Raw genomic sequence first — 20,897 nt, forward strand, 5'->3', positions numbered from 1 at the left:
TATTATACTAAAAAATTACAAGTCCCGTCAGGGGAATAAAATTCAATTTGAATCTTAATTTAGAATAAAATAAAAATCAACAAAAGTTTATTTCTGCATTTTATTTATACTGTATAATTTTTATTATTTATATTAAAATTTTTAGCATTACTCCAAATACACCATAGCAATCAAATTAAGAAAACTAAATTATATAATATTCATACATACATTCAAGAATTACTCCAATCACAATCACTATTTAAAAAATTAAGAAAAAATAAGAAAAAAATTATTAGACTTGAGAAAATGATAAAAATTGCTGAATGTTCCAAAAATACAATTATTGTTGTACTTCTCACTCTTTTATCATTGACTTCTAAAATTAAATTCGTCTACCATTTAAATCAACAATATCAAAATTTGTTTGAAGTATAAAAATAAAATCATGCCAATATCCAAACTTCATTAGTTTTATGATATTTGAAGCATCATTCTTAAAGTTATAGAGCACAATATGATAAAAATCTATAAGAATCACAGTATTCTAACTCCAAAAGAATTTAAAAATAAATCACTTCAATTTCTCTAATTTTTTAGACTTTTTAAATTATTTATAAATCTTTTACTCTATATATATTTTTTATTATAATTTTAAATCATGAAAAATTTTAATTAATATTATTAAAACAGTTAATTTCTGTATTTTATTTTACTGTGTAATTTTTGTTATTTATATTAAAATTTTTATATTTTTTTCCTAATAAAATAGATTACAATCATGTACTTGTAAATCTCCCAAATCAAAACAAACAGCATCAGTTTAGGGATATTGATGGAATGGAAAATAATTAATTAAGTATATCACAGCAATAAAATATCTATGAGATTACCTTTTTTTTTTTTCCATCTCACCATATTTTTTTTTTCTCTTTCTTCAAAATCAGAGAAATTCTCTACTTTGGATTTTTTGCGAGCTTTTTTTTAATGTCAAATAAAATACTTACACCGTTTGTATCTATCTGATTTTTCTAAAAATTTTATTTTCAAAAATTTGCTGAGCTTCAATAGAACTAATTGACAGCAATTACGTAAAAAGATTTATTTAAAATGTAACACCCAAGTATTTTAATTTTTATTCTTATTATTATTATTTTTTTTTTGAATTTTTTAGATTTTTAATTAATTTAATTTGATTTAATTTAATTTAATTTAATTTAATGAAAATAAAAATAATAATAATGATAAAATTTAGTAAAAATATTATTTGAATTTAATTGAAATTGATTTTGGGAAAAAGGGATGAAACTTTGGATTATGAGAGTGTTTTTGAAAAGAAAATCAGAAACCGGGGGTCAAAACGCAATTTAGAAAAGTTGCGCCACGTCAGCGGCCTGATCAGCAGCTCCAGCCAACCAGGACATGCCGCGTGGCAAGGAAACGCTGACAAGGGGACAGGCCACGTGGGCGATCCGCGTGCGCGCGATCGGACGGCCCAGATCCGTTCCCGCGCACACGGACGGCCCAGATCAAACGTGTGCACGGACGGTCTAGATTCACGCGTACGGACGGCCCAGATTCAATCAGGCACGGGACGACCCAGATTGCATCGCGATGGATGACCCAGATTTAATCCCAATTAAATCGCGATCGAACGGTCCAGATTTAATCTTGATAGACGGTTGAGATTAAAAGGCAAATGGTATAAATAACCCCACCCACACCTGACCACAAAACCCTAGCCGCCAGTGCCTTGCCGGAGAAGAAGAACCAAACGCCGGAGGAGCCGGCCGTCGCCACCCGCCGCCGCACCGGGGAAGTTTTCAACCGCCGATCGAGGTAAATTTCCTCTCCCTAGCTCGTTTTTCGATGCTGAGTCCGCTTATGGCCAAACCGGAGCCAAACCACCAGCCAAACGGCCGGAAAACCCAGCCGATGCCCAGCGGCGCCGCCGCGACCCCCCTTTGTTTTTGCCTCCGATGAGGCCCTTCCTGGCCTCCGTTCGATGCAAATTTTATACCACTGTGATCACCGTTCTTTTCTCTACAGGTTGATCGGAGCCAAACATCAAAACACGACTCACGCCGGAGGAGCCGCCGTACCCGAAAGCACTGCCGTCGATAAGTCTCGATTTTTCGTGATTTTTTGGCCCAGCGAGTTCCCTAGGGTTGTTTTATCGCAGGGACCAATGCAAGTGTGATTGGATGATTGAGATTAAGGAAAAAGGCAAAAAGGTTATGTGAATTGATAAGTGGAAAGTGTGGACAGCCTGACTAGATATCCTGGGAGATGGTGGACGGACCGGGTCCGTAGGGAACCCTACCGGGAACGTGGTCTCTCATACCGGACAGGGTATGGAGACCTTATGTATTTTGGCGCCCATACGGGACGGGTATGGGGACGGCCCGTTTCACCCTCATACCGGACGAAGTATTGAGGTTCATGGTTTTTTGCGCCCATACCAGACGGAGTATGGAGACGGCCCTAGAATCAGGTTGTAAATGTTAATGGTTCACGTGTAGCGGTGACCCCCACTAGATCCCCAGGGATACTAGTAGGCTGGTAAAAGAGGAAATCTGTTTTCTGATGATTGAAATGTAAAGGTATGATATGTGTTATGTTATAAAGTGTGTATGATTTCATGATATTATAAGGTTATTGTTTTTATATGTTATTTTCATGGATCTCACCGAGATAAGTGGACAGTAAAGGTTTTTATGTTAATAAACGAGTTCGTTATAAATTATTCTCTATTGGTCATTTTTGTTTTGTATCCACCTTTACTTCCGTAGCGGTGAGATAATGTGATGTCTTTACTGGGTTGATGTAGCTCATCCCTTATTTAACCATTTCAGATCAGGAAAACGTTGTTCCCGAACCCGTTCCGCAGGAAGACGGCGAAGGGGACGCCTAAAGACTTTATAGTTATATTTATAATTTTTATTTCGATTATTTTTTTTAGTTAGTTTGTTCCTTCATGTTTTGAGTACGTTTTGGTTATTGCGTAAGGAATGTTAATCAAAATTTTTATTACGCTTCCGCATTTAAAATTTTTAATACATATATTTTATTTAAATTTTCAGTACCATTACATAAAATTTATAAACTAATTAAATAAGAGATATTTTAGATTATCTTTGTGAATTATGAGTGGATTACACAGCTTATTTCAATCTATGTATAAAAAAATAATGTGCTTATCATATGCAAATAAATGGATTTAAAGAAAATCTAAACACCTCTCTTTAACTTTTTTTTTATTTAATGACTTACAATTCTTTTTTTCTCAGCATTTTTAGTTTCTCATGCCCTTACATTTTAATCTTTTGAAAAGCTTATGAACTCAATTCAACCAATATCCATGACTTTCTAGAACTGCATTAAGTTATTGGTGACCATATCAGTATAGGTCTTCCTACCATACAAAAAACTCTTATCGGTATCCACAGTTTACACTAGGTTCCATGTAGCCCGAAAAACAACCCATTTCCTTGATGTCAAGTCCCAGTCACTCTTCCTAATCTGAACATGAGCTAAACCATGTTAGGCCTCTGCGGAAGCAGAAGATTGTAAAATTTATCATGTAAGAAGAAGCTCTTTCCCGAGCTATCAATCGCCTTTTTCCATCCACACCATCCACCATTTATAATTTTCTTGAGATCTTCAGTGCCTTTATAATGGGGATCAAGTATAAGAAAAGCGCAATCTCCACTTGTTTCATTAAAATCGACTCCCAAAAGTGTATATGCAAGAACACCACCACCTGCATTAACACCAACCAGTGAGCAGTTAGTTCATGCTAAATGAGAATCCATTCCAAAGGAGCTAAACAGAACTCTTTTAGGAGTTGAGGGAAAAATGCACTCATCAGCGGGTATGATGAATCTGATTTTGCACTATCTTTTGTCAAGAGATGCAACAGCTAAATCATAATAATGGCAGTTCATCTATCTTACCAATCATAATGGGTGTTCCTTGATTCTCAAAGTGTAAGGATAACTCTCGACATTTTTCAGGTAGCTCGGATCCAGATCTAACATTCATGATTTTGCAACTGACCTGCTCAAGAAAGATCTTTCAAGTTGATTGAAACTGATAATCCATCCTATATTCTAGTCCATAAATATGTGGATTAGAATATTTACAGGATTTCTTATGGCATACTTACACCAAGAAGCTTATCCAAAACAAAGCTCAGCTCAATGGCGCCAATCCATTCACGTGAGCCAATAAAAGAAGAATCCTTGTCACCAATATCTACAAGGCACTGTTGAATTTCACTAAGAAAAAGCACTTCTATCAGATCTAATCACATCAAGATGGTCACAAATTGGAGGATTCTACTTCCAGTTTGGATTTATGACATAAGGACTAAGGAAAAAAGGTGGATGGTGAGATAACAAAGCTTGACCTAATTCAGAAGCCTAGAAAGAAAAACAAAACTTAAACTTTGGCATCCTTTTGGCAATGGTATTGTCTTACCCATGTGAAGGAACATCGACAGATGTGTAATGTTGAAGTCTGAACCATGAAATAATAGTTTGGAGAGAACGATAAGCACACCCCCAACCCTGGCAACAATTACATAAAGATGTCAGTACGTGAAATTGATACTACCTATGTTTTTTTTTTTTTGAAGAGATACTATCTATGTATTCATGATCCAAAAATCTTGTGACTAACGTAGCTTCATTTCAAGCAAAAAAAACATATAGCAAACAGCATTTATAAGCCTTTCCTATTGTATTGAGAAACTCAGTCGGAATATAAAAGCTGCTTTATGTATCTATGGCATGCGAATGCAACTAGGAATGTAACTAGGACGGACATGCGCATTATCTCAATAACCCTTAGGACATTTTAATTTCTGAACAAATGAATCGAGTTGATACCGACTAGAATTGGATCCACAATCTAGTTTCTGCAACTTCTAGTAACTAATAAAGGGCTAGACGATGCTCCAATTGTAACATCAAGAACTAGAAATTTGATCCAAAATAATTTAATATTAATAAAAATAATTAATTAAAATAATTTAAATTTAAATTTTTATAAATTTTTTATAAAAATTGAGTTTTTGATGCATTTAAAAATATTTTCGAAAATCATAGTTAAAATAGAAATAAAAGAGAACTTATTTAAAAAAAATCTAAAAAATTGAAGTAAAAATAGAATTTTTAAAAATTTGGCCACATGGACCGTCACGTCAGCAGTGCGGCCAGTCTCCATGCGGCGCGTAGCAAACACGTGCACATCCATGTGGGAGGCCACATGGGCGATTTGTGTGCCAACGAATCCAACGGCGTAGATCATATTTCGCGTGCACGGGCAACCCAGATCCTTTTCCTCTTCAGACGCGATCGGACGACTGGATTTGATTGCGATGGACAGTTCAGATTTGCACACGGATCGGCCTAAACGGGTTTCGAATCGAACGACTCTCCTTACTCCATGTTGACGCGAATGGACGGCCAGGATCAGGGAAAAAGAGATATTTAAACCTCTCTTCAGTTGGCTCCCAAAACCCTAACCGACACCCTTGACCGGAGAAGAAGAAGGGCAGCCGGAGGAAAGCTTAGCCACCGGAGGGACATCGTCGCCGCCGCAGCGGAGCCACTGTCGACGCTGAAGAGGTAAAATTTTTTCCCTTTCCGCTCAGAATTGAATTCCGAACCTCCCCACACCCGTATCGGAACCGAAAAGCCGACAAGTGAGCCGAAAAATGCGAGCAAAGCTCGGCCGAGCTGCAAGCCGAAACCCCCTCCGATGAACTTCTCCCCGTTTTCTGTTTTTTTTTTTTTTAATTTTTTGACCATTATGTTCCTCATTTCTTTCTGGTGCAAATTAGCCAAAGAAAAATCCTGACCGTAAAAAAGGAATGCACTGGGAGACCCCTCTGTCGGTGGATCTCGGTTTTCCCTTTTTTCCAGCTGACAAAGGCTCTCTAACCTTGTTTTTTGCAGGTTTCCATGCAAAACTGACCAAAAACGGCCAAACCGAGAGGAACCACTATCGTGGACGACGGAGTCGGCACTGGACCACAGCGGTGTTGCCGTGACAAAATCCTAACCCGGGCGGAAAAATTTAAAAACACTTATTTTGGCATTTTTGAGGTATTTTTGAATATGTGATGCGTATTTTTTATTTCCACAAGAAAAACTCAGAAAACTCGGGAACTGGCAGGAGGTGCAGTGAAAAGAACGGTGTTTTAAACACCGATTTGGAGTAAGAATCTCTCACTATTTTCTCCCGTTACGGTAATTAAAGTCTAATAATCAATAAACAGTGTGTTTTGTAACAAATAGAAATCTCTAAATTAATTACAGGTCACCAGTGGAACCGGGGAACCGATCAGTGCATTTTTACCATAACTTGATTGTTTATTTTCTTCTATATTGCCTAAAATGCTTACTGTTACATCGTGTGCTTTAATTTACTAATTTTAATTGTTTTCTCGTTTATTTAGTTTATTTACCTGTGTTGTCCTATCTGTTGATTGGTTTGCAATAAATGTCTTGATCATGTCTCTCTTAATTGTTAATCTATTAATTTATACTACTTGTGTAATTATTACTCTATTGTTCTATAAATATGAAATGAGTTGGTTGCGTGTGATTGGTGGCTGGTGAATGATGTGAATATGTATCCTAAAAGGCTTATCGGATACCCTAGGTATGGGTTTATGGACCCAGTGCATAGGAAAATCCTACCGTGGACGTTATCTCAGTCAAACGAAACTGAAAAGTTCCATATCGGAAGAAGTTGAGAGGTATAGATTCAGCCTCATATCGGACAGAGTATCGAGGAGGTGGTATGTTTGGCGTCTATTATTGGACGGGATATGGAAACGGCCAGTTGATTGATAATTGGATATTGGGTTCACGCATAGAAGGATATCTTTATGAACTCCCAGAGCTACTGGTAAGCAGGTAAGGAAGTAAGTTTATTGTTATTGTTCCTTTAAATGTGCAATAAAATATTATTCGAGTTATTGTTTTCATAAGTCGATTTTGAAAACTTATAAGGATAAGTATGAAATAACGGTTTTTAAGTTAAATGAATTTAGTAAAAAAAAAAACTAAAGACTTTATTGGTTGTTTGACAATTTTTACCAATTTTTAGTTTTCCGTATCGGTGTTAAGTGTGATATTCTTACTAGTGTAGTATAGTTCATCCCTTTTATTTAACAATTTCAGATCAAGAAGACAGAGATCCAGATCCTGAACACCAAAAAGGTTATGAATAAAAGTTGCCTCCTGATCCCCATCAGAGTTGTCCAGCAGAGGTTAACCCTAAACTCTTAATTGCTTCCGCCATTATTTTACTAATACAATATATATTCATTTCTTGAAAGTTTTGGATCTTTACAGTTGGTATCAGAACCGCATTCCTCGGAACCATTCATTTCACAAAGATTTGAATCATTTAAATACAATCCGACACTCAACCATTTCTTATGAAATGCAGGTGCAAAAATATGAGAAGAAGACCCAACTAAATCGAATAGCCCGGGATGGGTGGCTTCGAGAGGATGTCGATCGACTCTTCGAGATGCTGAAGAGACTTATCTCTACCCAGCAGGCCCAGGAAGAGAAGGAGCTGTCTGACCCTCCACCATTGCCACAGTATCAGCCACCCCTGCAACGAGAAGATCCAATGTCATCCCGATACAACCCTGCTCCACCGTATCATTCGGCATCGACACAGTATAATCTGGTGCCCCCACCATACAACCCAAGTACCGCCACAGGACCACTCGGCTCCTCCCCAGCATAATCCAGTCCCTCTTCAACGGGACCTAATTCCGCCCATAATGGACTCAGACTACATTGAGAGGTATAAGAGATTTAACCCATCTACCTTTACAGGGGCATCCTTCTTCGAAGAGACCGAGTACTGGTTAGTAGAGACAAATAAGGTCTTCGCGACTCTTAAGGTGATTCCCGAACAAAATGTCGTACTTCCCACCTACATGCTCGTAGGTGAGGCAGGTCGCTGGTGGCAGCTGAAGCAAGCCACCATGCCTATTCCAGTCACTTGAAAACAATTCCTGGTAGCTTTTAATATAGAGTACCTCCCATAACATTTTCGACATTTTAAAAAAATAGAGTTTGCACACTTGATCCAAGATGAGATGACAGTGTCTGAGTATGCCCGAAAATTCTTGAAGTTTGGCCGGTATTCTCCTGAGAGCATGATGGATGAAGACAGAAAGGTAAGGAAGTTTGAGTGGGGCCTCCATCCTGAAATCAGACAACAACTGTATATATTCGAACTCAGCACCTACTCAGTAGTTCTCGCCAAGACACGGCTAATAGAGAAGAACCTTCGTATCTTCCCTCCAGCAGTGGACAATTCCAGAGCCCCAGTTCCACACCGCAGGCTAGCACCTACTTACTGATTCAGCAAAACAAAAGATCTAGGCTTGCAACTCAAACTCATTTTCAAGCTCCGGTAACAGAATATGGTATGACTTGCCAACATTGTGGCAAGGATCATGAGGACCGACCCTGCTATTGCCTCAACAATACCTGTCGCATATGTGGAAGTGTCAAGTACTACGCAAGAGAGTGTCCGTGAAATCAGAATCAGGCCAGACCTCCAATTTAGGGCAGAGCCTACACCTTCACCCAACAGCATGCTAAAGCCAACCCGAACGTGATATAGAATACGTACACTATCTATAATCATCTTGCACATGTTTTGATTGATACTAGTGCTTCACATTCCTTTGTTTCATATGCTTTTGTCAAAAAATTGAATGTGTTACCTGAAAATCTTAATTCTGTACTATTTGTGTCTACTCCTAGAAATGTAACACTACTAGAAGATATCATATACAAAACTTATATCATAGAAATATCATATAGAAAATTGAGTGTGGACATGATAGCACTAGACACGGGGGGATTTTGATGTAATTTCGATTATGAATTAGTTATCGGCATATTACGCCACCGTATATTGTTTTCATAAGAAATTTGTGTTCAATCTTCCTAACGAAAAGTCATTCATAAATTAATAAAAGTTTTAAATATTATTCTCTCATGGTAATTGCATTGTTTATATAATGATTTAACTCAGTTGTCATTTTCTACATTAGACAAACCTAAGCAAGAAATTTGCATTCAAGAAATTCCTGTAATCCGAGAATTCTTGAATGTATTTACTGATGAACTATCCGGACTGCCGATGAATAGGGAAGTTGAATTTACCATGAATCTTCAGTCTGGCACCCAACCCATTTCAGTTGCCCATTACCGTATGAGTCGTGTGAAGATGGAAAAACTGAGAAAACAGATCAAATAATTGCAGGATAGTGGGTTCATCCGACACAGTATATCTCTTTAGGGTGCTGGAATCACATTTACAAGAAAATTGAATGGGTTCCTGAGTTACAGAATACTCAGATTTTCTCCAAAATTGATTTGCGTTCGGGTTATCATCAAGTAAAGATCAGGGTAAAGGATGTTCTCAAAACGACCTTCAGAACCCGATACGGGTATTATGAGTTCCTGGTCATACTATTTGTGTTAACTAATGCACCAGCCATTTTTATGGACTTGATGCACAGAGTATTCAGACAGTTTTTGGATCAGTTCATCATAATATTTATTGATGATATCCTGCTCTATTCAAAGAGTAAAGAGGAACACGCTCAGCACCTTACTCAGGTTTTACAGGTTCTCAGAGAAAAAAAACTATATTAAAAAATTGAGCAAGTATGAGTTTTGACTCGAGCAGACTATCTTTTTAGGCCACATAATATCAAAGGATGGGTATCAATGAATCTCGAAAAGGTTGAGGCAATACTGAGTTGGGAGAAATTGACTTCGGTTAAGAAAATTCGTAACTTTTTGAGAATGACAGGTTATTACGCAGGTTTGTGGAAGGATTTTCAAGCCTAGCCGCTCTCTTGACTCGGCTTACGAAGAAGAACGTCAAGTTTGAATGGAATGAGTACCGTGAAAAAGGTTTTACAAAACTCAAAAAACGGTTGACTACCGCACCAGTTTTACCTCTGTCGAGTGGGACAGGTGGGTACCCAGTGTATAGTGATGCTTCCTACCTAGGGTTGGACTGTATCTTGACGCAACACGGAAATGTCATAACCTATGGGTTCAGATAGTTGAAAAGTCATGAAAAGAATTACCCCACCCACGACTTGAAACTTGCTACTATTGTTCACGCTTTGAAGATCTAGCGCCACTATTTATATAGGGAGACTTTCGAGACTTATATAGACCATAAGAGCTTGAAGCATATATTCATCCAGAAGAATCTCAACATGCGTCAGAGACGTTGGATAAAACTCCTCAAGAACTACGATTGTAAGATCTTGTATTACCCAGGCAAGAACAATGTAGTAGCTGACGCACTCAGTAGGAAAAATGCAGGTATGTTGGCTCACTTAATGGTTTTTGAATGCAGAGTAATCGGGGCTACGCAACAGATATGGCTTCAGGATTTGAAAAGAGCTACATGTTTGACCCATCTAGCTGTTCAACCGGAACTGATTCAAAGAATAAAGGAAGCTTAATTGACTGATTCCACTCTAACAGCTCTCAGAAAGAATACAGAATGGGGTGTAAATCCAGAATTCTAAGTTTCTGCCGATTGATTACTCAGGTTCCAGAACAGAGTGTATGTTCTAGATGACAGTGAACTAAAAAGAGATATTATGACAAAGTCTCACAATTTATAGTTCATCATGCATCCCGAAAATACTAAGATGTATCAAAAACATGCGACCCCGATGGTGGTGAAGCGGGATGAAAAGGAAAATTGCTGATTTCGTCTTCAAGTGCCTTATATGTCAGCAGATTAAGGCAGAGCATTAACGTCCAGGTGGGATACTTCAGCCATTACCAATCCCGGAGTATAAATGAGAACATATCACTATGAATTTTGTAACAGGGCTACCTAAGGCATGTTCAGGGCATGATGTCATCTGGGTAATTGTTGACCGACTCACCAAGTCCTCTCATTTTTTGGCTATCAGAATGACTGAACCTTTAAACAAGCTAAGAAGAATCTATATCCGGTAAAAAGTTAGGCTACATGGAGTTTCGGTGACAGTGGTATCCTACGGAGAAAAGGTTCACCTCTCAATTTTGGTAAAGTTTTCAGCAAGTTATGGGAACGAAACTGTCGCTCAGCACAGCATTCCACTCTCAAACAGATGGACAGTCAGAATGAACCATTCGTATACTGGAAGATATGCTCAGAGCTTGTGTTCTAGACTTCGGAGGACATTGGGACAATTACCTACCTTTAATAGAGTTCACCTACAATAACAGTTATCAAGCAAGTATCGGCATGGCTCCGTATGAAACATTATACGGTCGACTCTGTAAATCGTCGATCTGTTGGGAAGAGATGGATGATAGAAAATTGATTAGTCCAGACCTTGTAGATGAGACACAGCTAAGATAGCTAAAATCACGAAGAACATCCAGACAGCCTGGAGTGGGCAGAAAAATTATTCGGACACTCGAAAGATGGATTTGGAATTTGAGAAAAGCGATCGGGTGTTTCTTGAGGTCACCCCCTTTAAGGGTATCAGCAGATTTGAAAAGAGGAAAAAGTTAAACCTCCACTCCATCGGACCATTTAATATCTTGGACAGGGTTGGTACATCTGCATATAGACTAACACTACCTCTAGAGTTATTCAGAGTTCATAATGTATTCTATGTGTCTATACTACGTAAGTACAACCCAGATCTCTCGCATATCTTATCTCATTAGTCATTTCCACTCAAGGAAGATCTATCTTATGAGGAAATACCGTAGGTATTTTGGACCGGAAGAGCATTGTGCTTCGCAACAGAGAGATCCCCTTCGTCAATATCTTATGGCAGAATCACTCGAAGGACAAGACTACTTGGGAGCTAAAATCGAACTTCAGAGTCTAGTACTCCCAACTATTTGACTAGTGAGAGAGCGACAAATATGAGAGACTAAATTTTTTCTTAAGAGAGGAGAAAATTGTAACATCCGGGCCAAATTTTCTTAATATTAATAAGAAAAATAATTTGAAATAATTTTAATTTTAATTTTTATGAATTTTGATAAAAATTGAATTTTGGATGCATTTGAAAATATTTTCGAAAATCAGGAATAAAATAAAAATAAGGGATGACCTATTTGAAAAAAAATCTGAAAAACTGGAGTAAAAATAAAATTTTCAAAAGTTAGGCCACGTGGACCACCACGTCAGCAACGCAGCCAGTCTTCGTATGCCGCGTGGCAGACACGTGGACACACGTCCAAGCGAGAGGCCACGCGGGCGATCAGCATGCCAACGGATACAAACGACCCATATCCGTTTTCTCTTCAGACTCGATCGAATAAATAGATTTGATCGCATTGGATGACCCAGATTTGCACACAGATCGGCCTAAACAAGCTTTGAATTGAACGGCTCTCCTTACTCCATGTCGACTCGAATGGACGGTCAGGATCAAGGGAAGAGAGGTATTTAAATCTCTCTTCAGTCGGCTCCCAAAACCCCAGCCGACACCCCTGACCGGAAAAGAAGAAGGGCGGCCGAAGGAAAGCTCACCTATCGGAGGGACATTGTCGTCGCTGCATCAAAGCCACCACCAATGCCGAAGAAGTAAAAGTTTTTCCCCTTCTGCTCGAAATTGAATTCCGAACCTCCCCGCACCCATATTATCAGAGCCGAAATGCCAACGAGTGAGCCGAAAAACGCGAGTGGAACTCGGCTGAGCCGCCGCAGCCGCAACCGGAAACCTCTTCCGATGAGCTTGTTTCCTGTTTCTCTCGATTTTTTGACCATCGTGTTCCTCGTTTCTTTCTAGTATAGGTTAGCCGAAGAAAAACCCCGACTGCAAAAGAGGAACGGCGGAGCCGCCGCACTAGGATACCCCTCCGCCAGTAAGGTCTCGGTTTTTCCCTTTTTCCGTCTGACAGAGGCTCTCTAACCTTATTTTTCGCAGGTTTCCATGCAAAATCGGCCAAAACCGGCTGAAAACAACCAGACCAAGAGGAATAGCCGCCGTGGGCGGCGGAAACGGCTGGAGCACAACGACACCATTGTGCCAGAACCCTAAACTGGCCGAAAAAGTTTAAAAACACTTATTTTAATTTTTTTGGGGTATTTTAGATACGTGATGCGTATTTTTTATTTCCACAAGAAAAACCCAGGAAACTCAAGAACCAACAGGAGGCACAGTGAAAAGAACGGTGTTTCAAACACCGATCTGGAGTAAGAATCTCTCACCTTTTTTTTCCGTTACGGTAAATTAAAGTCTAATAATCAATAAACGGTGTGTTTTGTAAAAAATAAAAATCCCTAAATTAATTACAAGTCACCACTAAAGCCGAAACTGGTCAAGTGTATTTTTTTCCTAATTTAGTTGTTTATTTTTTTCTATACTGTTTAAAATGCTTATTGTTACATCGTGTGCTTTAATTTACTGATTTTAATTGCTTTCTCGTTTATGTAGTTTATCTACCCGTGTTGTCCTCATCTATTGATTGGTTTTCAATAAATGCTTTGATCATGTCTCCCTTAGTTGTTAATCTATTAATTTATACTGTTTGTGTAATTATCACTCTATTGTTTTGTAAATATGGAATAAGTTGGTTGCGTGTGATTGGTGGCTGGTGAATGATGTGAATATGTATGCTAAAAAGTTTATCGAGTACTTTCAGTTTGGGTGTACAAACCCAGTACATAGGAAAACCCTACCATAAACGTTATCTCAGTCGAATGAGGCTGAGAAATCCCATACTAGAAGAGGTTAGAAGGTATAAATTCATCCTTATACCAGACGGGGCATCGAGGTAGTGGTATGTTTGGCGTCTATTACTAGACGGAGTATGAGGACGGCCGATTGATTGATAATTGAATATTGGGTTCACGTGTAGGGGGAATATCCCTATGCACCCCTAAAGGTACTGATAAACAGGTAAAAAGGCAAACTTATTGCTATTATTCCTTTAAGTGTGAAATAAAAATGTTATTCGGGTTATTGTCTTCATAGGTCGATTTTGGAAATTCGTAAGGATAAGTATAAGATAACGGTTTTTAAATTAAACGAATTTATTTAAAAAAAAATAATGGCTCTATTGGTTGTTTAACAATTTTTACCACAAACTTTTAGTCTTCAATATCGGTGTTAAGTGTGATATTCTTACTGAGTTAATGTATTTCGTCCCTTTTATTTAACCATTTTAGATCAGCAAGACACAAATCCAGATCCTAAACAGAAAGAAAGTTGTGAATAAAAGTTGCTTCCCAAATCCCATTAGAGTTGCCCAGTGGAGATTGACTCTATAGGATTTTTAGTTATGTTTTATTTTATTTATTTATTCCGTTATTTGAACTTTCTTAAATAAACATTCTCGTAACTCTATTGGGTATCCTGATTTACTGCGTAAAAAATGAAAACCCTAAACTTTTAATTACTTCTGTCATTGTTTTACTAATATAATATATATTTATTTCCTGAAAGTTTTGTGCCTTTACACCAATGGAGTTTCTCCACTCATATGGCAGAAGATAGGTGAAATAAACTACCCCTTTGTGAAACTTTTATCGGCAAACTAGAAGCCTGTTTTATTTACCTATAGCATGGAGATGCAACTAAAGCAAAATGCACATTACCTCCATGAGCCTTAGGACACTTTCATTTCCACTCCACAGAAGTTTGGGTGAAAATAAACCATAATAAGATACAATTCAGTATCTGCAACTTCCAGTGACCAAAATAAAGTTCAAGATGCAACTCCCATGGAGTTTCTCCACCAATATGGCATAAAACACAGGTGAACCAAACTGTTGCTTCGTATCGCTACATATTGTAGAATCAATTGCTGTAAATGTCGACTTTACAATGGGAGTGTCTTCTAGGACACCAAAATACAAGGATTGGAGAGCTAATAAATCAGTTATAAGTTTTTCCTTACAAAAAGGAGCCATTGTCACACAGAAAATGTTATGAGCTAGAAGGGGAGATTTGTGTTGCTTATCAGCATGTGACACATGTCCAGAAAAGAGCAAGGAAGAACTAACCTACATCTTTTGTATTTTCTGGTTTAATACTTCTGTGTTAGCTAATTATGTCTTGGATTAGTTTTTATTTTACTTACCTATAAAGTGCTTGACTCACAGTTAGCTAGTTCCTGTAAATGAGGGAGGCAGCCACTTCTGTTTAGGTCATAAGGAGGAATTCTAGTTCTGGTATAAGGAATAGAACATGAATCTAAATAATAATTACATGCATAACTCACCAAACACTTTTCTTCTCAGTTTTATGAGATTCAAGTGTTCTCTCCCTAATGACACCCTAATCACCATTGCAGTAGTCTTAACCGAAGAAACCTAAAAAAAGAACATTAATGAGATTCTAATCACAGAAGCTTCGACAAAAAAATAGTGAATGGAGTCTTCAAGGTTTATTACAGATTCCAAATGCTACCATGATGCTGAAATTGTGTTTCAAAGTGAAATATACTTCAAGGATGAATGGGTTTTGGCCTCTTAAGAAGAGAAATTGGGACTCGTTAAACTTCTTAGCTAACTAAAGTTTTTTTCTTCAAAGAGAGAGAGGAAGAAAAAGAAGTTTCACTTCTTCAGACTCCCACAACAGTAAATATGTGATATACACACAATCACGTGAAAACAAAAACATCATTAAGATTACTAAAAGCACATTTGAGCAGAAGAACATAATAGCATGACTTAGTTAAGATTCCAATATCTTGCTCACATGAAAATAGTTCACAACAGCGATTTGCATAAAAGATTTGGAATAGATGAAGAAGCTATTAGAAGTTAGCAATAGCAATTCAAATACTTGGAAGAGGGAGAAATTCATTACCGAGTCATCAAAACCGTCTTGAAGGTAGTGATAATATTCATAAGAACCTTGGATCAGTGAGACAACACCACCTGAGACTGCTGAAAATGGCCTTAATAAGTAAAGATAAAGAAGGATCAAACAAGATGATAAAAATACAATGATTATTACTAACCAACACTGTTAGGGATCGCATTGTGGACATCTTTAAGCAAAGGGGAACCTATCATAATTTTAAAAATGCCAAGAGTTAGCAACTAGAAACAAAAAATAAAAAAAGAGAAATGTGTAGTGGATAATAAATTTGATTACCCCTCCATATCGAGTTACTCATTGGGTTCTCCATAATTTTAGCAAAATCTAGGGCATTAGCAATTCTTAAGAGTGGACGATCAAAAGGCAATCCGAGCCTTAAGTGAAACAATTTCCTTATGTCAACTGCGAAAAACAAGTATGCAATAAAGGAGAAGATTCAGAATCTAAAACAAGATATCACATTGATGGAGTCATGTTCAGAAATTATCCATTCTAATACAACCAGTTTTGTTTCCCCTTTAAATAAGCACTCAGAAATCTTAAGTATCAGAATTTATTGGCAGTAATTATCAAAACCCCCGACCTTTCCACAGCCAAAATGCAAATACTGTTAAAGGAGTAACTTTTGATTCCAGAATATGGAAGTTTTAGTAGTTCATGCATAAGCTGACCAATGAATGCCTTCTATTCCCCTTTTTACGGACTGAGAAAGAAGTCAAGACAATAATTTACTGACGAACAATTACTACTCATAACTAGCATTTGGTTTAGTAGTAATTCAAGCAATAAGCAAGAAAATTAAAAAATTTAACATGCAGTACCTTGTTTCATTTCTGCCTCCCCATGACTAAGTTCATACACTATGGTTACTGGATGCAATAAAGATGACGGACTAAAGTGATATGCACGTAACTGCAAATACAAAAAACTTCTCAGTTGCTTGTAGAAAGTGAACATACACAAAAGATTTCCTTGGGGAAATGATAATGTGGATAGCTGAAAAACCAAATATCACAGGTAGCTAAAACCATCTTCATGCAACAAGATTGAATTCCCTGGATAATAAACGAATCTGTGGATTTAAGTTGGGTAAGGTTCTGTTGTAGACACATTTTTCCTTGTACTTTGCTATCAATTAGCACATAGCGATCCATAATTCTGCTACTCTTTATATTCTTTGTATGTAAATTCCGGTGTTGTTCTTATGGCACCTCTCAAATCAATGTATTTGGAAGCAATTTTCTTATCTGCACCATTGCTGCAGTATTTAGAAGTCTTGTCACTTGCATGAGGAGGATGGTCGAATCCTGTTCTAGTTTGCTCTTTCTGCAGAAACTTTAGATACAAATACATAGTATCCCACTGTAACAAAATCCCCGAGCCCTTTAACAAATTATTTTTTAGCATTAAGTTACATCAAATCTAACCTAGTAACAAAAAGTATATATCATTTATTAGAAATGCATATCTGCTAATGCCTGACATACAGGGAAAGGAAAACATAACACCAAGGAGAAAAAGAAAAAGAGAAATCGAAGGGAAAATATAATCCCAAGGAAAAAGAATGTGAAAAGGCATAGGAAGTCATCATCTAGTGAAGGAGTTGGAGCCAGCAATTTGAAAGGTTTGAAATGTTCTTATGAGTGAAATTATTACCATACCTGAGGATGTTCTGCTAAGAGGTTAGGCAAGGTTGCCTTCTTCATTAAATTCAACTGATCAACCAGTGCGGGGATGACCAACTTTGCAGCCGCATGCCTCAGTTCAAGACTCGTAGCCGCATAACAAAGCACCTCTAATGTAAAATCTACAACCAAAAGCCTGGCCTCTTCCAAAGCTGTGAGGTGAAATTTTTATATTCACCAAAACAATTACCCCATAAGATCCACAGCATTAGAATTACAAACCAAAAGAATTACAGCATAATAGTAGATTCTCTTTGAATCCACTAAATTAATATAAGATGGAATTCGGCTACTAATGAAAACCGTACCCGAAAAATATTCTGCTACAGGGGCAGTGGATTTTAGAGGCTTTTTAGACCTATTCAAAAGCACACCTACTTGGATTATATCTGCATTCTACGAAGAAAAGCTTTTTAAAACTATGAACTTTACTAGCTCGTTCCTCCAATGAGAGAGGATCAATATAAAGGAATATACTTCCCACAAGGGAACATTAATCAAAAAAGAAATACACAGAACACTTACAAACAGAATACACTGTGATTTATTTGTTTTTCTTTTACCTCTGAAGAAAATACAGCAGGGGGAGATGTATTTTTGAAACAAAAGTGTCCACATGTTAAAGCTTCTCCATAGGAATCCTGGGCAGTGTCTCCCACGAGTTTGATACTTGAAAGATCAGTGTTAGAATTCAGCTCTGAACCATGAACTATGAGATGCGGAGGAACTCCAGCAGAGGCTTTGCTTAAGGTTTCAAACATGAATGCAACATGTGGTTCTTTTAACTTGGCAACAACAGCATCGGTAGCATGTAAATACATTTTCTCTACATCTGAAAGACAACAGTAGCACTCGCTTATCAACTATCAAAAAGTTTTCAACATATTGCAAGCATATCCTAGGCACATCCAGCTCACATGAAAATCAACTATCTAAAAGAAAGCATTCTATAAAGGCCAGCTGATGTCAGTGAGTGCTCACTTTCTCTCCAACTTAGAGGAGACACTAGTGTCTAGCCCAAGAAATTACTGCTAGGAAAGAACGAAGATATGTTTTTCTTTTTGTTCCTGTTATTTTAGTTAATGTATGTTGTCGTTTTTGAGTGCAAGGTGGTTACTCCCTATGTGCTAATTAGGACCAAGTTTGCAGTATAGGAAAAGGATTGTCCATACTATGAACGCTCCCCAACGACTAGAGATTGGTCAGCTCTGATGTAAAAGAATTATGAATGCAGAAAAGCCTTTTCATTATTCCTTGGTTCTGTATTCTCCCTTATCTCTTCTCTCAAATTATGCTTCTCTCTTCCTTGCTATTTCTCCCTAACTTCTCTAAACACTCTACCAACTGCAGGTAAGCGGCTCACCATCATGAGTCAGTGTCCTGACAACTAGAAACCATAATCATGTATTCAACAGTCTTGCTAATCTTCTTCCCCCTAAACACCATTTTTGCAATCTGTCCCACCTCTCACAGACATAACCACCATTCCCATTGACAATTCCTTACTACCCTGCTCAAACACAAAGCAGAGCACCCTGGCCCTTTTATTCCTTCCAACTAATCTCTTCTTTTTAAGTCCTAGATATCCCTTTCTCATTTATGCTAAAACCTGTAAGTTATAAGCTAGCTACATCGCCTTAAATGCAAATCCTCAAGTATCATTTTAAACCGGACTATCAACCAATTATTTCCGACAACCTAACACATCCATAACAACCCTTCTTTGAACATTCAACAAAGTAGCCAATAAGCAAATGGCAAATCAAACGGAAAGAAAGGCAAATAAAAGCTTACCAGACGGTTTATTTGGCTGAAAATAGAATGGTAACTGAATCGGCAGCTCGCATCGAAGCAAGCAACCTGTCTCCCAAATATACTTCTCGGGATTATCATCGTACACGACACAAGTAACAGGTTCTAACTTTGACGAACTTTCAGTTCTCGAGACCGAAAAGTGAACGTTGCCAGTGTCCGAATCAGCAACGGCTCCAATCACTTCTTCATTGTCCGATATTGATCCTCCAGATAAAAGTCTTTTCAACTTGCGAGCAGCATCAATGGCGTCAACGGCACTTCTTTCATAATCGGACTGTGCAATTATCAAAGCCCCGATTATTTCAAAGCCTTTCAGCAATAACGTTCGAAGATCTTCTGCTTGAATAATTACACACGAAAATCGGTTTCACCCAAAAAAAAAAAAAACATAACACAAGAAGCTGATTATTCACGTCCTGGTTACTCCATTTAAAAATCATAACTTAAGGAACGAGAATCCAAGCATGCAGAATCATTTTTGGGGAATTGAAAGGAAAAAAAAAAAAAAACTCCGGCAAGAAGTCAATTTACCTGATTCTTTCTCGAAATCTGGAGAATGAGGGGAGCGGAAGGAATGGTGGATGCATCTGAAGGTGGAGACAATTGTGGAAGGAGGAAAAAATGGAGAACCGATAAGCCATTGGAGACCTGGTTCATTCCTGGTGATCACCAGTTTACGACACAGAACGTGCAATCTCGTGTTCTCTCTCCCCTTCTCCATGGATTGATTACAGCTACTTCGCTTGAGCTAACCGGTAACCACTGTTCTGGATCGGTTTTTCTTCTCGACTAATTTATTTATCAGAATTAAACAACATTTTACTCATAAGTTAACACCCTTCAGTTTTATTATAATTACTAAAATACCCTTCATTACGGAAACTTTTATTCCTAGTAAAAACTAAAGCAGGTAATTGGATTAAAAAAAACTCCTAATTAAGGGTATGAAGCGAGATATAGATTTAATAAATTAAGTTTTTATTATTCATTTAAATATTTATAAGTTTTAAAAAAAATGAGTAAATTCAAGAAATAATGAATAAAATCATAAAACATTTTTATTCCACTTGAAGGATGGAACGGGTATAAATTTATAATTTTTACTAACTGATCCCATATCTCTATACTCCATTGTTTATTTTCTTTCTTTTACTCGCCATCACCTTGGCTAGGTCCAATTATTTTGAAAGGACATCTATAAATTACCCATAAGACGGCAACACTATCTATTTGTGTAAAATTGAAAAAAGATAGCAAAAATATAATTAGAGGGAAATCATAGAATTGTAGATTTTCAATAATTGATGAATCTTGTCAAGGTGAATCTTTCAATCAATAGTCATATAACGGACAAAATCTTTTGGTATATTTACTGGGTGTTTTCTTGATAGTCAATAAAGGATTATGAATACTTGTAAAATTTAACAAGTCATTAATAAATATATTAATTGTCTCTAATTAAATTAAATTAAATTAATTAATCCTAAGTAAGTTATACCACTGAGTAACGATGAAGAACTGTTACTCATGGTGAAAATATTATTTTTCTC

The 20,897-nt window shown here is 37.3% G+C and overlaps 1 protein-coding gene across 3 annotated transcripts; it reads right to left on the bottom strand.

Moving 5' to 3' along the window:
* Positions 1–3,326: 3,326 nt before the first annotated feature.
* Positions 3,327–20,136, bottom strand: LOC110822932 (Peptidase C78, ubiquitin fold modifier-specific peptidase 1/ 2). 3 transcript variants are annotated; one of them, XM_088210912.1, is made up of 13 exons: positions 19,879–20,136; positions 19,327–19,683; positions 18,096–18,364; positions 17,841–17,928; positions 17,509–17,684; positions 16,669–16,759; positions 16,124–16,249; positions 15,987–16,034; positions 15,833–15,909; positions 4,462–4,550; positions 4,148–4,259; positions 3,936–4,038; positions 3,327–3,742 (listed from the first exon to the last, which is right to left on the bottom strand). In XM_088210912.1, exons 1-13 carry the CDS (start codon positions 20,066–20,068, stop codon positions 3,513–3,515), a joined length of 1,956 nt encoding a protein of 651 aa, XP_088067038.1. In that variant the 5' UTR covers positions 20,069–20,136; the 3' UTR covers positions 3,327–3,512. The 3 variants fall into 3 exon arrangements, with proteins under 3 accessions (XP_088067038.1, XP_088067037.1, XP_088067039.1); XM_088210911.1 differs by having other exon boundaries at positions 15,833–15,912; XM_088210913.1 differs by having other exon boundaries at positions 15,833–15,912; positions 19,327–19,621; positions 19,879–20,135.
* Positions 20,137–20,897: the final 761 nt, after the last annotated feature.

The sequence above is a fragment of the Carica papaya genome, chromosome 9 (genome assembly GCF_054855325.1).
Source record: "Carica papaya isolate Zhongbai chromosome 9, ASM5485532v1, whole genome shotgun sequence".
NCBI classification, from domain to species: Eukaryota; Viridiplantae; Streptophyta; class Magnoliopsida; order Brassicales; family Caricaceae; genus Carica; species Carica papaya.

Excerpts from the sequence above, each read along its gene's own strand:
- LOC110822932 (XM_088210911.1), bottom strand. The coding sequence starts at position 20,068 with ATGGAGAAGGGGAGAGAGAACACGAGATTGCACGTTCTGTGTCGTAAA. Across the intron at positions 18,365-19,326 it reads TCAGCCAAATAAACCGTCTG|ATGTAGAGAAAATGTATTTA; the intron begins GTAAGCTTTTAT and ends GTTGTCTTTCAG. Across the intron at positions 16,250-16,668 it reads GGAGGCAGAAATGAAACAAG|TTGACATAAGGAAATTGTTT; the intron begins GTACTGCATGTT and ends TGTTTTTCGCAG.